Source organism: Cuculus canorus, chromosome 8 (genome assembly GCF_017976375.1).
Source record: "Cuculus canorus isolate bCucCan1 chromosome 8, bCucCan1.pri, whole genome shotgun sequence".
In the NCBI taxonomy this organism is placed as follows: domain Eukaryota; kingdom Metazoa; phylum Chordata; class Aves; order Cuculiformes; family Cuculidae; genus Cuculus; species Cuculus canorus.
This window is the reverse complement of record NC_071408.1, coordinates 34,509,016-34,523,230: the sequence shown is the minus strand read 5'-3', so window position 1 is coordinate 34,523,230 and position 14,215 is coordinate 34,509,016. Positions and strand designations below refer to the sequence as shown.

General features: G+C 43.7%; 1 protein-coding gene across 6 annotated transcripts in view; it reads left to right on the top strand.

Annotated features, from left to right (window-relative positions):
• Window positions 1–252: 252 nt before the first annotated feature.
• The window catches only part of EVI5 (ecotropic viral integration site 5), a 69,574-nt gene continuing 55,611 nt past the window's right edge, over window positions 253–14,215 (top strand). For 3 of the 6 annotated variants that reach the window (XM_054072512.1, XM_054072514.1, XM_054072511.1), the window contains exons 1-2: window positions 253–386; window positions 10,199–10,428. In XM_054072512.1, coding sequence (XP_053928487.1) covers window positions 10,280–10,428 — 149 coding nt within the window. In that variant the 5' untranslated portion in view covers window positions 253–386; window positions 10,199–10,279. Of the gene's footprint in view, window positions 387–10,198; window positions 10,429–12,573; window positions 12,704–13,106; window positions 13,161–14,215 lie in introns of those variants that run through there. The other 3 variants (XM_054072515.1, XM_054072516.1, XM_054072513.1) reach the window with 3 other exon arrangements.

Here is a 14,215-nt window from a genome sequence, read left to right as displayed (position 1 = left end):
TGTCGCAGCGGGTCCCGCGCGGAGAAGGGGTGACAGGACCCACCCGGGGCATCGGGGCACCCCCGGCCCGACCCCTGCGGGGCGCCGGGACACGCGCTCACACCACGGATCCCCCGGGGGTCCTGCCGGCCTGGAGCCTGACACCGGGTGTCAGGGCACTCGGGGGCGACCGCACCGACCCTGGGACCCCGCGGGGCGGAGCCGAGTGGTCCCGGGCCCCATAGCCCCGGCTCCGCGGCGCTGCCCTCCCCTCCCCCGGCGCTGCCGCCCCCGGTCTCGCTGCGCCTGCGCGGAGGGACGTGGCGGCGCGGGGCCGGTGTCGGGGCCGGTAACGGGGCCGGTGCCGCCGATGCCCGCACCCCCGCGCCGCGGGCAGCGCCGCCAAGGTGAGCCTCGGGAAACGCCGCTTCCCCCCCGCCCCCCCCCCCCCCCCATTTCCCTTGCTCTATCCACCCGCCCGATTCCCCCCCCCCTCCAAATAACCCCCTCTTCCCCACCCCCGTTCCAACCCCCTCCTAAATCCTCTCCTCCAGACCTCCCTCCCCCAAGATCTCTCTCCTCTCCAGATCCCCCCGCCCCCCGAATCCTCCCTCTCCAAATCCCCGCTTCCACATCCCCCTCCCCATTCTCCCCTCCTCCAGATCTTCCCCCACCGTCTCTCCCACCTCCCCTCCAAATCGACCCCCCAGATCCCCCTCCCTTCCACCCCCCGGTCTCTCCCGGGGTCTTCTTATCGTGGCGGCTCCTCCGGCTGCGAGGACGGGCGATCCGTGCTCCGGGAGCCCCTGGAGCCGCCCCGGCGCTGGATGGAGAGCGGGGCGGTGGCTCTGGGCCGGGAAGCGCCGGGACAGGGCGAGGGGACGGGTCTGAGCTGGAAAAGAGGAGATGGGGGTGAGATCCGAGGAGGAGTGTTCTCCTGTGCGGGTGGGGAGGCCCCGGCCAGGCTGCCCAGATGTGGTGGCTGCCCCATCCCTGGAGGGGTTCGAGGCCAGGCTGGATGGGGCTCGGAGCCCCTGAGCCAGTGGGAGGTGTTGGAACTGGATGGGCTTTGGGGTCCCTTCCGACTCAAACCATTACGTGGTTCTGTGACTTTCAGCATTGCTAACAGAGCATTTTTACAGCAAACAAGAAGCTGGCGTGCCATTTTGGTTTGTTTTTCAAGGATCACTTACAAGAGATGTGGAAAGGAGGCAGGCTCCTACAGAGAACTGACAGCGTTCGATGTTCTACTTGTCTTCAAAAGTATTTGTCAAAAAATTCAAAACTTCCCCATTTTTTTGTTTTTTGTTTTTAATATGCTCTACTTCACATACCCCAAAAGAGCTTGTTTTATTTTCCTGGTACCGAGTGTTAAAAAGTGGTTTGCATAAGTATGCCTGTTTATTTCTCTGCCCTCCTTTGAGCGCGTCCTTTCTGCTTTGATCGTCCTTGTACAGCTCTGTATTTACACTTACAAAGATTTAAGGCTTTTTTTGAAATATATAGATGTATTAATTTTTCCAGTAAGGCTTAGAAGAGGAAATGGAGATGGACGGTGGAAGAGGGGCATGCTCAGGAGGAAAGCAGTCGCTGTTATGAATCAGCATTGCCTGAATTGGATATAGGGGACGCGAGCTGCTGTAGGGATTGTCAGTGAGCGCCCGCCCAGCGGTGCCTTTGAGGGAGCAGATAGGGGGAGAATAAAGCTTCGACGGAACAGCCTTCCTTCCTCCTTGTATCTCTTCCCAGCCTCCCACGGGCTGAAGCTCAGCAACTTCCTGAGCTACAGCTTGGTGCTTCAGATTTCTTGGTTTGGGTTTGTTTTTCTTTTTATTGCTCTCCAGATGTTTGTCTCCTGTGGACTCATCTGATTGCCTTTGAGAAAGCGAGCAGGAGATGGTTGGAGAGCAAAGGGGTTGTAGTGGGGTACATGGAGAGGAAGAGGTGGGAGAAAAGCCTTTCAAAGCTTACAAGAAGAGAAGGGATAGGGGAAATGACGTGCTACGCTGGGGTATTCGTGCTTAATATTATGTTTGCATTTTCCTATTCTTCCTAGTTCATCGTCTTAACTTGTAGAAAAGATAAATAATTTTGTAATGCTTAAGGAAGAGCAGTCTGCGAGAAGAAGTGGTAAAGGAAACAAATACTGACTTTGTGCATGTTATTTTCTGAAACAACCTATGCTTGCCTTGATGGTGTACTCTTAATTAATGTTTTTCCACAAGACCAAATTAAAAGTTATTGTTTAAAAAGAAAAAACCCTGAAATACTAAGTACAATAGGAGTACATTATTTTGAGGAGCTATTCTCTGAATCTCTGGAATTTATGTCATTTAAGTATGTCGACAGCATGCTGAATTAAAGCCTCTTCTGACTTATTTTTGTTTCCACAGTTTAATACTTTAAAAAAACAACTTTCCCAACTTCATGTTTTGATAACAAGTTGTTGTAATGCATTCTGCTACGTAGTAAGATATTGAACTTCTCATACTCCTGAGTTCTCTTATGCCTTATTGTCATGACTGAGGCTTAGTGGTTCTCAGCATAGCATTAAATACCTGTTTGATGACATCATAACATGTTCTCGATTCTTTTCTTTTTTAATTAAAAAAATGCAATTATATTGTGCTGATAGAGAACTTTCTGTGTGAAAATGACTGAATCGGTTATGCTGCTAAAACCTATACCCTTTATTTCTTGTTCTCTGTCAGCAACTGCAGGTTGCAGAGCATTCGTAGCTCACAAGCAAAGCTGGTTACCAGTCAGTCATTTAGAAATTGTTTTACTCTCTTGAGTTTAACTGATAGCAAGTTGACCTTTTAGCTGATCACTTAAAGCCAAGAAGTGTAATATCCTGAAGGCAGGGTGTCGCCAACCCCTATTCCCCCATTTGCTTAAAATTCTAGTAAGTAATTGATGAAGTTTCAGGTGTTACAATATTCTATAAAGCCATACTGATGTTCCTTGGTTTCTCCATGAACTCCCGTTTTATCTATCTCTTTGGAATGGGAACTGTGCATGACTTGGTGCATGGGAGAGAAGTGTTCTGGTTCTAGCCTGTAGGTTGTGACGTGACTTTATCTAATCTCTGTGAACAAGGAGAATTACACCAGAAAACACATGGGTTGCCAGTTCATAAAAACAAACATATGCAGTGATATGTCTTCATGTTGTTGGAAATAGAGCTTTTTTAAACTTACCCATGTAACTCCTGGAAAATTTTGTGTACCTTTTAAATGAAGAGGTATGTTAAAAACATTGATTTTGATTATGAATCAGTGAACATTTAAAAACATGATTTAGTTGTTTCTGACTTCCAAAATATGGACATAAGGCTTCCGGCAATTTTGGCTGCATTTATGTACTTTTGTTTGTTTATTTTTTGTCCTAATGTGGTTTAGATGCTGGTTCTGGCTCCTTTCCAGGAGGAAGCTGGCTAAGTGCAGTGCTAAGGAAGCTCGGTGTTGGGGAATGAGGAGAAGTAAAATTGGTAGAAAGGAGCTTTAATGATAAACATGTGTGTCCTTCAGTGTGTGTTACTTTTCAGAAATGCCTGATGATACTTGACCTCCAGTGAAGTGATTGAGTTGCATTTTATTGAAAAGAAAAAACCCTTCCAATGTAGTGCATAAACAAACTGACTTTGCGGGAGTTGTTCTTTATTTTAGCTGATTAATCTGATTCTTGCTCTGTTCTGTTCTCTGAGGGGATGGTCCCTCAAGCATAAGTGCAAGTGTGCCTTGGCAGGCTGAACTTCAATACAGAGATGTTTTCCACACGGAGGTCTAAGAGAACAAAGAAACAAAGAGTGTTCCCTGTTATAGGTTTTAGCTGCTGTCCTTCAGGGTTTTCGCTTGCAGCCCTGTGGAGCTCTCAGCCATCTGTTGCACAAAGCTGCCATATCTAAGTCTTTTTCCCCTTGAAAGAAAGTCTCTGGTTTCCTGAAGGTTCTTGCATCCCTGTGTCAGGTTTGAAACTTAATTGTTAAAGGACCATCTTCAGATGGACAAGAGATGGTGCATGCAGAAGCACCTTGTCTTCTCAGCTGGCGTAAGGGGACAGGGCTCAACAGATTGTAACCCACACTGGACTGCAGAGGTAGTTAAAAACCTGGAGTTGTTCTTGGGAGTAAGGAGAATTCAGTGCAGTTTGGTCAGTGATTGAAATGTTATTCATGTGATTTTGAGCAATGGTTTCAGCCTTTAGTGGATCACTACAACACGTCTAATGAAGAACCTCCTTAAAACAGCTCGTGGTTTAGGATGTTGTGTTGTCTATGGAACCTGCAGCTTCAAGTTTCTTCTGTCAGATGTGTTGGGGCCATCAGAGCCCTGATACATGCGAGTCTGCAGGTGTTTTAAAAAGTGTGTATTTACTAAATGATACTACAGAAAGCTTTCTGCTAACTTATGATTTACACAATGTAAAATGTTAGACTGCTTTATTCTGTGTATCAGAAAGACTAGGAGAGCAAGTCAATATCCAGTGAAATAGAAGCTGGTGATTACTAGCAGTGGTATTGCTTACTGTCTTTAGGAGATGTTTCAAGAAAAATCAGGAATAGGAGAGTAAATCAGGAGTTTTTACTCAGACTGCACCAAAACCCACTTCTGTGAAGTTGTAGTATAAACGATAGAGATGGAGCTTATAGTGGAGACATGTTTGAGCCCTAAATTAAGATTTTAGTTTGTTGGGAAGCATGATAACAGGCTGATTCACCAGCTACCTCTCCTGCATGTGTCGTTGGCTGAGTCAGTTTAATTTATTCTTCAGCTATTAGAATGCTATTAACGCTTTTTGAGCAGGCAGGAGACTGGGCCCATGGAATGCTATATAACTGGCTTGAAAACTACACATACCATTTCAGCCCCAATTATGTGAGACTCCTTTTTGTTTGTAGAATAGTGTGAGGATTGTTTCCTATATGCTGGAAGTTCCCATATCTTCCTCTTCCTCTTTTCGGAAGAGAAAACAGAGAGCAAATACATATATATACACACACACACATACTGTGGTGTGTGTAAGGCTTGCAGTTATTTTTACTTTGTCATATGACAGAATAATTGAGACAGTATTTTCGGTAATCAAGGTACCTGTAACTTCAATACGGATTTCCCACAGTGAAATGCACAATGGAGGTATTGAGGTAGTTCAGTGTGTACAGTGAAATAAGTTTTTTTTTTTTTTAAAGAAATCTAAATAGGCTTTTTTGGAAAAAAAATATTGTGTGTCTGGCAAATGCACAGATATGGGGTGGTGGCACTTCTGGGGTTTCTGTGAGGTGCTGCACAATACCCCGGGGTTCTCGAGGAAAGGGATTTATGTAATTGTATGTAACATGGGGGGCTGTGGTCTGCCTTCAGCTGGCCATGCTTACAGTACTTCGTGTGCTGCTCCACTGCAGCGTGCCTTTGAGTAACTAACAAATCTAAACACGGCTTTGTAGTTCCTCTTGGTCATAAAGCACTTCAATCAGCAGCTAATTCAAGATACTGAACATAAAGTTGATAGTGAATTTTGTGCATTTCAGTGGGCAAATATAAACTGCATATCACATATATCTGTGTATGATAGCAATATAAACACTTATTATCTCTGCAGTAGCTTGAAGTACGTAGCAGGCAGGTCTGTGCCGTGCCCGATGCCTGACCGGGTGGGGGAGAATTCCTGGTAGTTCTGTTTTGCTCACTGGAAACTGCAGGAGAGTAGGAAGTCTTTGCTAGTTGAGTCTCATCCCCTGCATCTTTTTAAAGATCAGTGTTTTCAAACTCAAAATTCACACACTTAAGTGTCTGCATGATCTGAGGCAGGCAGATGTGGATGATCTCTTTTGTGCTCTTGGTCACCTGGCAAACTGAGAGCAAGTGTAGCACTGCGGCTTGGAGCCTGGGTGCAGATACCTGGTGTGGGGCTGGACGGCGCGGCTTGGTTCCCTGTGTCCTGCAGAAAGTGTACAAGGCGTACCCCTGCCTGCCCGTCTCCAGAGGTGGCCATCGGCAGTGAGAAGTGTTGGTGTCACTGTGAGCAGACCAGGGGCAGCGATTGTGCTCACAGTCTGATTATTGGGCAGGTTCTGGAGCGAGACCTCTCTGGGAAAAAGGTGAGTTTTTAAAATGGGGTGACTCTGGATTTGATCACATTAATCATAAGTAATCATGACTTGATCATCCCGATGGTGGTCCCAATGTTTTGGCATGCTTCCCAGAGAGTGCAGGTTATTTTGATACTCTTCAAGTGTAGCTTGAATTTCCACATCTCAAAAACACTGGGAATAAAAAGGAAACCAGTTCTCTCTGTGACACACAGCTGAGCGGTGATGATGGTTGCTTCTCCACAAAAATGAGGAGTAGCAAAGGGAAGGAGTGCAGAGCATCATTGTGGTAGCCAAAAGGGAGATGCTGCTGCAGACCTGCGGAGAAGTTACCAATTAAATAATAACCAGTCTGTAAAAGGAATATTTGTTTAGGAAAGCCTTGACGACACTGTCCAAAAATAAGAAAAGAGTGAAGGTTTAACAATACTGGCTTTCTTGAGACTTTCTAGAATGCTGTGTTGAGCAAAATCACATCTCTGAAGCAGGGAGGTGTTGAACCAAATGCTCATACAGGTTTCCCTGTGTTACTTGGAGTTGGTGACGCCCAGCGAAAGTACCAGCCATTGTTCATGACGAATTTATCTGCACTGTTATGTCTAAAGGCAGGAGGACTCATTTCAACAAATTGATAGCTCTTTGTTTTTTAATTGAGGGAGGCCCATTTCTCTGAAGGGGCTGGAATGAAACCTTTGCCCCTTTCTGTTGTGCTGCCAGGGTAGAGAGGTATGTATCTCTTGGGACTTGGTAGGCTTTATCTCTGTATTTTGTGTACGTGTGTCCTCATAGCGGTGGGAGTCGGTAGGATTCACTTCTGCACTGTGTGAACATGCTGTCTTGGTAATGGGACGCGGATTCCTTGTTGTGGCGATCGTCGGCAGCAGGGTGGGAAGCAGCAGTGGTCTGTGGTTTGGTGACAGGCAGGTAGGGCTGCCCGGTTGGGTGGAACAGAGTGCACAGAGTTGAACAGCTTATGCCAGGTAGCAGAGGTTTTTGTTCTTTGTTAAGGGTGGGGTAAAGAGTTGGAAGGACGAGTGCAGGAGCACCATGTGTGTGGATCGGAACACTGGTGTGTTGCTCCCAGAAAGGTTTTTCAAATTTCAGCGGCCTGTTTTCTGGAAGGTCTGAAGTCACTTGTCTAAGAATAACTTTATGACATCTTCTGTCCCTAAATATAATTTTTGAGATTAACATGGGTGAAACGATAAACTATGAAAATCCTGTTACCCTGTCCTGTTTAGGATTGATAGCTAAGTGCCTTTGTGTCCAGGAATCTTGACTGATGCTGACAGTGAGAGCTGGCTTTAGGTTATTAGGATTCCCTGGAAAAGCCCATCAGAAGGATGTAGGCTTGATAAGGTAGCTATTAGATCAGATCTGTTTTCCTGCTTCGACTTGGCCCTGCTGACTGATGTAGCTGTTTTCCCAGACTAAGTTTCTGTATGTTTTTGGTACGAACTCCACTGCCAGCCTTTTGACCTTCAAACATTTGCTTGTTGCAGCTGTGGCTTTACTTGCTGTATGTATTCCTGCTTTCAGATAGCAGACTAGGGATATTTTTGTGGGGTACTAATTCTGTGAATACGTTCTAATGAACCTCTGAGCTACTTTGAGCATCAGTAGTGTTGTCAGACACATTGTTCTGGTTTCACTGCTGTCTTGCATGGTTTTCTTGACCATACTTTTTCTTAGTATTTTTCACATAATTGATTTCTACAAACCTTTGCATTAATTTTTAAAGCCTGCTGATGTGTTGGTGAATGAATGCAGTGAGATTCTTGATAAGCTTCAGCTCTCTTAACATGCAATGTGAACCTTGTAATGTGTAAGTCAGACTCAGCCTGGATTTACTTTTTCACCGTAAGTCTTCCTGGTTACTTTGCTTTGTAAGAAGGCAAAAATTTATGGTATGCTTTCTCTTCCTGTTTCTGTCACATAGGGTGTTACTCGAAATATTTGTATGTCAGATTCTTAGAATGAGTGACTAGTGAAACATACTGAGCGTGGCAGTCGTGTGCTGTGTTGTTAAATGCTGGTGAAAATGGGGCCAGTCTTGTTTTAGGTCTAGTTGCATTACTTATGTTTTAAGCAGCTTAAAGCCTTTGAGAAAATAATCAGTCTAAAGCAAGATGTATGAGTTACTTTTATAATGATGCTATTTTATTCAAAGTGAAACAGCAGTAATTTATCCTTTTCCAGCAATAGAGAATAGAAGATATTGACTGAGTGAAATATTAATGCGTGTATTACACTTAAGGTTTTGAAACCTCCAGCAATTTTTATTCCTTTCTTGCATAAAAGATGGTGTCAAATGCTAGGATTTGGAGGTGATTTTTCAAAGATTATCTTTAAAAGATCATATGGTGGGTAGTTTTGCTTAAAACATTGATATACCTGTTTTTTCTTGTCCCGTGGTGATGTGAGAACCAGCTGGAACCTTTCGGATGCTTATCTCCCACCTGTGTTTTGTATTCCTGCATCTGAAGAGTTCTAGCAAAACCTATTGCTGTTTCCAGAATGAACGTTAAGTGTATGGAAATGGTAAACCTCTTGGCAGCTCTGTAGGAGAGAAGGGGGGGAGAGGAGTACCACTGTTTGGTGTTTGATTTGCAGTGGGTTCCTCTTGTTTTCTGAAGGCATTTAGCGTGTCATGCCTTTCAGTATGGTGTGAAAATACAATTCTGCTGGATTAGGTTCACAAAAAATTTTGTTGTGGCATTGTATCTAAATTCAAGCTTCTGCTTTAGCAACCAGTCACTGGGTCTGTATCCTGTGCTTCAGAGGGGTCTGCAGTGTGCTGAGGCGGAGTTAGTTTTTCCAGTTGAAATTCTGCTTTAGTTAGATTCTGGTAGAGGATCTCAAGAGTATTTTTTCCTACAGCTCAGTGTCTTTAGTATCTTAGCAATTATTGCATAAGCTGTACTGTAGAATTGTTTGTGGCAACCACTGAGCAATTCAGTCTTTTGAGGAAGTCAGCAGAGGTCAAAATAAATAGCTGCCAGCAGCCCCACTTCAAAGGAAGTTCCTCTTCAGCCTTGGTTTTTGGAAAGTTTTAACCTTTTGTGGGGCAGGTGCCCTTTCCTCTAAGGTGCATCCAGATTGTGCATGTGTTGGGACAGGGCGGAATTGAGCTCTGAGTCACTGTAGGTCAAAGCCTCTTAAACTGAAGGAAGCTCTAGTGAGAGGTTCCTTAGAAAATAGCTCCAGGACTGCTCTCTTTTCTTCTCCAGCAATCGGTGAATCTGTTGGGCTGTTACCCCATAACAGTGGTCAGGAGGTAGCATGGGTTGTGGTTAGCCCCAGCTAACCCCCACAATCCTGGATCTGCAGATTCCCCAACTGTCTGTTCAGAGCTTCCTTCTGCTCTGGTAGCACCTCTCACTTTTCCTCCAGTATCGTTTTGAAACCCCAGGCTTGTCTGTGCGCTGGCAGTGGGATCGTGGTCAAGGGACTCTTATTGTAGGGGCGACCTCAGAAGAAGGTGAGGAAGGGGAAGAGATGCCTGCCTGAGGCCTTAATGTCAGATGTTCAGGAGCTGTGGCAGATTCGTGTAGATGCTTTGTGATTGTTTTCTGCATGCCGGGAGATGCTGGAGGATCTCTTGCTTTGGTTAGATTAGAAATGTGGTGCCACTGCTCTGTCACTTTTCTGCAGGGATTAATGAAGGTGAATGGCGGGTAGTCTGGAGTGTGTATACTAATACACTTGTACTGTTTCAGGGTCCATCATTGAAGTGGTTGATTGTTTCTATGTCTATTTTTCTACACTTTCTGCACCATTATTAGTTTATCAAGATGTTTTAAAATAAGCTTTTGTTTCTATATTTGTACTGGGAAGTCTGGGCTGATCCTGGATGCAACAGCATTTCGGTGCTGCAGAAGTCAGCTCTGTGAGTATACCTGAGGAGTTCTGCCAAGTCTTTCGCTGTGGATGAGCAGCATACTTGCATGTTATCCTATTGCTGTTGGTGCTTGTGTTGCTTCTTGCAGCTCTGGGTGTTCCAGGGAAATAAACAATGTCCCTCTGCAGATGGTATCTTTTTTTCTCACATCAGTGATGGCAGGTTTACTGGAAGAAAAACTATTCCAAACCGACAACTGTTGCCTCCTCTTCTCTTTGTCATCGCAGGTGGCGACAGAGAAGGTTGCAGGGAAGCTGAGCTCGACTCTCTCATGGGTGAAGAACACGGTGTCGCACACGGTCAGTCAGATGGCCAGTCAGGTGGCCAGTCCGTCTGCCTCTCTGCACACTACATCATCCTCCACCACACTCTCCACACCCGCGCTCTCACCATCCTCACCCACACAACTGAGCCCGGACGACTTAGAATTGCTTGCTAAGCTCGAGGAGCAGAACAGGTGAGTGGAAACCTTCTTGGTCTCTTTGGTATAGTAACAATGCTAAAACGGGTTCATTGCGGTTTTGGTGCAGGGGCTGTTGAAGGGCGTTAGGTAAAACTTCGCAGCATAACATTTCAGTTTCAAGGCCCCAAGGTTTAAGAACTTGTGTTCTTGCATGATGCTTTTAAAATTTCTTTTTTTGTGGAACTCTATATGGTGTCTTTCTCTCCTGGTTTTACAGGATTCTTTGCAGCTGCCTCTAATATGTAGAATTTACACTAGAGCAATGTGGTTTTCAGTATCTAATTCAAAATGGAATATCTCTGGGATGAAACTGTCATATAGCCTTTTCACCTTCTTAGTTCAAATTGGTAATTTCTCTTAGCTTTTTGAAATGTTGAAGATTTCAGAATTCCATTTTTGCCACTTTTACCCAGTTCTTGCTTTCCACTGCATAGTCTATTCTGTTTAGAGACAGGACAGTGTTTAACCATCTTTATTTGCAGGAATTACTAGATACATCCTGCTGTTATGCTCATGGTGGCAGATGCATAATGTCTTAATTCAATGAAGAGTAAACATCTAATCAGTCTTTTCTGTTCATCCTGGCTTTTTTTTTTGTTTTTATATAGTAAACAACTGTTTTCTTGCCCGCCTTCTCATGGCTGTATATATCTGCACTATCTACATTTCAAGATGAAACTGTGTTGGATCACTTGCTCCTGGTGTGCGCACTGACTGCAGATCGGCAGTCTTGCCAAGAGATGAAATTGGGCTGTGTAATTTCCAGAAGCTATCTTTGCGCTCTTGAGGCAGGATTTCTAAGTCAGCTGGCCTCTTGCAAAATGTGGTTATATTTGACGCATATATTTCAGTAGCTCATGAGAGACTGACTGTAAAGGAGAACTCGAGCTCCAGGTAGGCTTTAGACTTAGCAGAGAGCTGCAGGGCTGTGATACCTCCTGGAGATTGCTCTGCCTTGTGCTGCAGGGAAGGGCAAAGTTGGACAGTTTAGCTCAAACCAGCTTCTGTTCCATCTTCTGCTGGCGTGCTGGACTTTGCACTGGGGCCACTGAGTTTCTTGGTTTTCTACTCTGCTGATTCAGTTACGAGGGCAGTAACTTTCAGTATACTCCTTATATATTCCTTATGAGGAAAAGGGTAACCAGAAGGGGAAGGGGCTGATGCCGTGGTGTCACTTGGCCCATCTTCTCTTATCTTTGTATTATACAGCCTAACAGCAGTGCAGCTTACAGGGAATTTGTTATATCTGTCTAGTTCTTGACCAAGGATGGAAGCAGCTTCTAGAAACACCTCATCCTCCTTTCCTTGTGGTTTACGGGATTGTCTCTGCTTTGAACATGAGCCCTGTGTACCTTTTGCTGTGCTAGCAGCAGATCAAAATTTATCAAAAGAAGAAAAAAAATATTTGGAGTGCTTTTAAGAAAGCTGATTTGCATTTAATCTGCGTTCAGCTTTGTTCGTGATGCAGTGACTAACTTTTATTTGGAAAGCATTAATAATCTGTTCTTTGGACTGTGTGCCTGTGTTGTAGCTTTATGTCTTTACATCTAGAGTCATCTCTTTAAGCCCTGCAGTTACTGGTTTGCTCGTTGAAAGAGGAATATGAGCTTGGGCTTGCTAGCCTTTCTTTTTCAAGTCAGCTTTCTTTACTTAGTAAATAAGCTAGCAAATCTTGTCTGGTTTTATGTAATTTAGCCAGAGCAGTTGTACAATCGCACAGTAGTTTCCTGTGTGAATTCTAATTAGGGGCTATCCTTTCAGTGTACCTCTTCTCCTGAGATACTACACTTCAATTACAGAAATTTAGTGCTGCTCTTGCGCTGGGTATGCTGTAGTTTCAGAACCATTTTGAATCTGCATTTTAGCACAGTGGCACTTTGTTAACAAGGAATTTTACTCAGAACACAGGGAACTATTCTTGTTTCAGCTCGCTGGAAAAAATGCTGGTGATGGACATTTTTAAAGGTTTCCTTTTCATTGTTGGCTTTTATATCAATAAGGGGACTATGAACCAGTTAAACAGCTAAGAGTGGTAAGAACTCAAATTGTATCAGTTATGTCTTGCATTATTCTGTAATCCAATTGCACTGAACGTCCCCTCAGAACAATGAGGCAGCTCAGTCCAGAGTCCTGGTGGAGCTGTTTGGAGTCAGTAAATCATTTACAAAGTTTTAGGTGAAAGAAAATGGTGACTAAATGCCACAGAACTCGCCACTTGCTGTAAAAACAACTTCCTCTTTTCACATCTAAGGACAATGAGTTTATCCAGGTAAGGTTGAATTACAGAAACTTAGCACAACTTCTGTGGAAGGCTGTGAATACTGACAGTGACTTGTTAGAACCTTGGGTTTACAATCGTAATATTTCTTCTGTGCTTGTTTCTCCTCTGATTACTTTGAATTTGATCCTTAGGCACTGTCAGATTGAGGGGAGGAGTTCCAAACTGAGTTTTCATTATGGATCAGTATCTGCCAGGTTACTAAACATTAGAAGTGTATTTTTAATTTATATTTTATAAAATAAAAATATATTTAAAAATATTTTAAAAATATTTTATATTTTTTTATTTATATTTTATTTATTCAAAGTGAAATTTTCTGCATTTCCTTAATATGAATTGAAGTTGATCTTGAAAAAGCTTGATTTTTCTTTGGTTTATTTTTTTTCCTAAGGCACTACCCTTTTCCAGGCAAAACAGTGCTGCAGAGACTGTACTTGTCTTCATGGTATGAATTACCCTTCTTTCCTTAAATTCCATAAACAACAGTAGGTGAAAGCTGGGTTTAGGGAAAGCTGGTATAAATATCTCTATGACAGCAGAGAGCTTAAGAATTATAGATATACTGCAGGTACAGTATAACCCAGGTTATGATTTATTAAATCTCTAAAGCCTAACCTGACCTTGCTGTGAGGCAGAGGGAACTTTTGTGCAGGTGCACTGCGAAATCATTCAGCCGGATACCCTTGATTTGAAGATGTTGGGATTCTTGGAAGCACAAATGAAACTCCTGATATAGTAAAGCAGATTTTGTAGTTAGTCCGAGTTCCTGCTCTCACCTAACATGTGGTCTAGGAACCTTTCCTGTACTCGTGGGGCTCAGTGTTGGCTGAGGACAAACCAAACATGCCTGTTTGCTCAGAATCCCAGCCCCTGCGGGATCAATAGCCACAGCAACCAGCTCATAGGGAGTCTCTTGGGCAGCCTGTCCAGTACTGTATGTGTGCCTTGCTTCCTGATAACCCCAGAAGATCTTAATCAGAACTCCAGGCTTTAATTACACACTCATTAGCCATATGGACCTCTTTTGTTGTTGCCTGGTCTTTGTTCTTTATGGCTGCAATTTCTCCCACACATTTACAAACACTATATTGATTTGTGAACAGTTGTCAGCAAATGTCAGATGTTTTAAAATTGCTCCATGTTTTAATTATTCAGTACACTATCAATTAAAAAGAAGTGTAATTGGGTAGTCTTCTAGCAGGCTAATTTTTTTCTTTTCTTTAAAATTACTGTCTCTTTTGCAATACTTTGACATTTGATGCGATCATTGGGGATGTTTAACTTCCTTCTGTTCTCTTTGTCAGCTCAATGCACGAGAGGTGTGGGGGTTTTGTTGTTGGTAAAATCCAAACCCTCTTGCTGGTAGTTACATCTCATAACAAACCTTGTACATCTTCCCTGTAGGCCTATTATCTCCAGCTGATGGATGAGTAAAAGAACACTAGATTTGCAATGCTTCTATGCTTTCTCTAATTTGATATCTTTATTTGTTAAGATCTA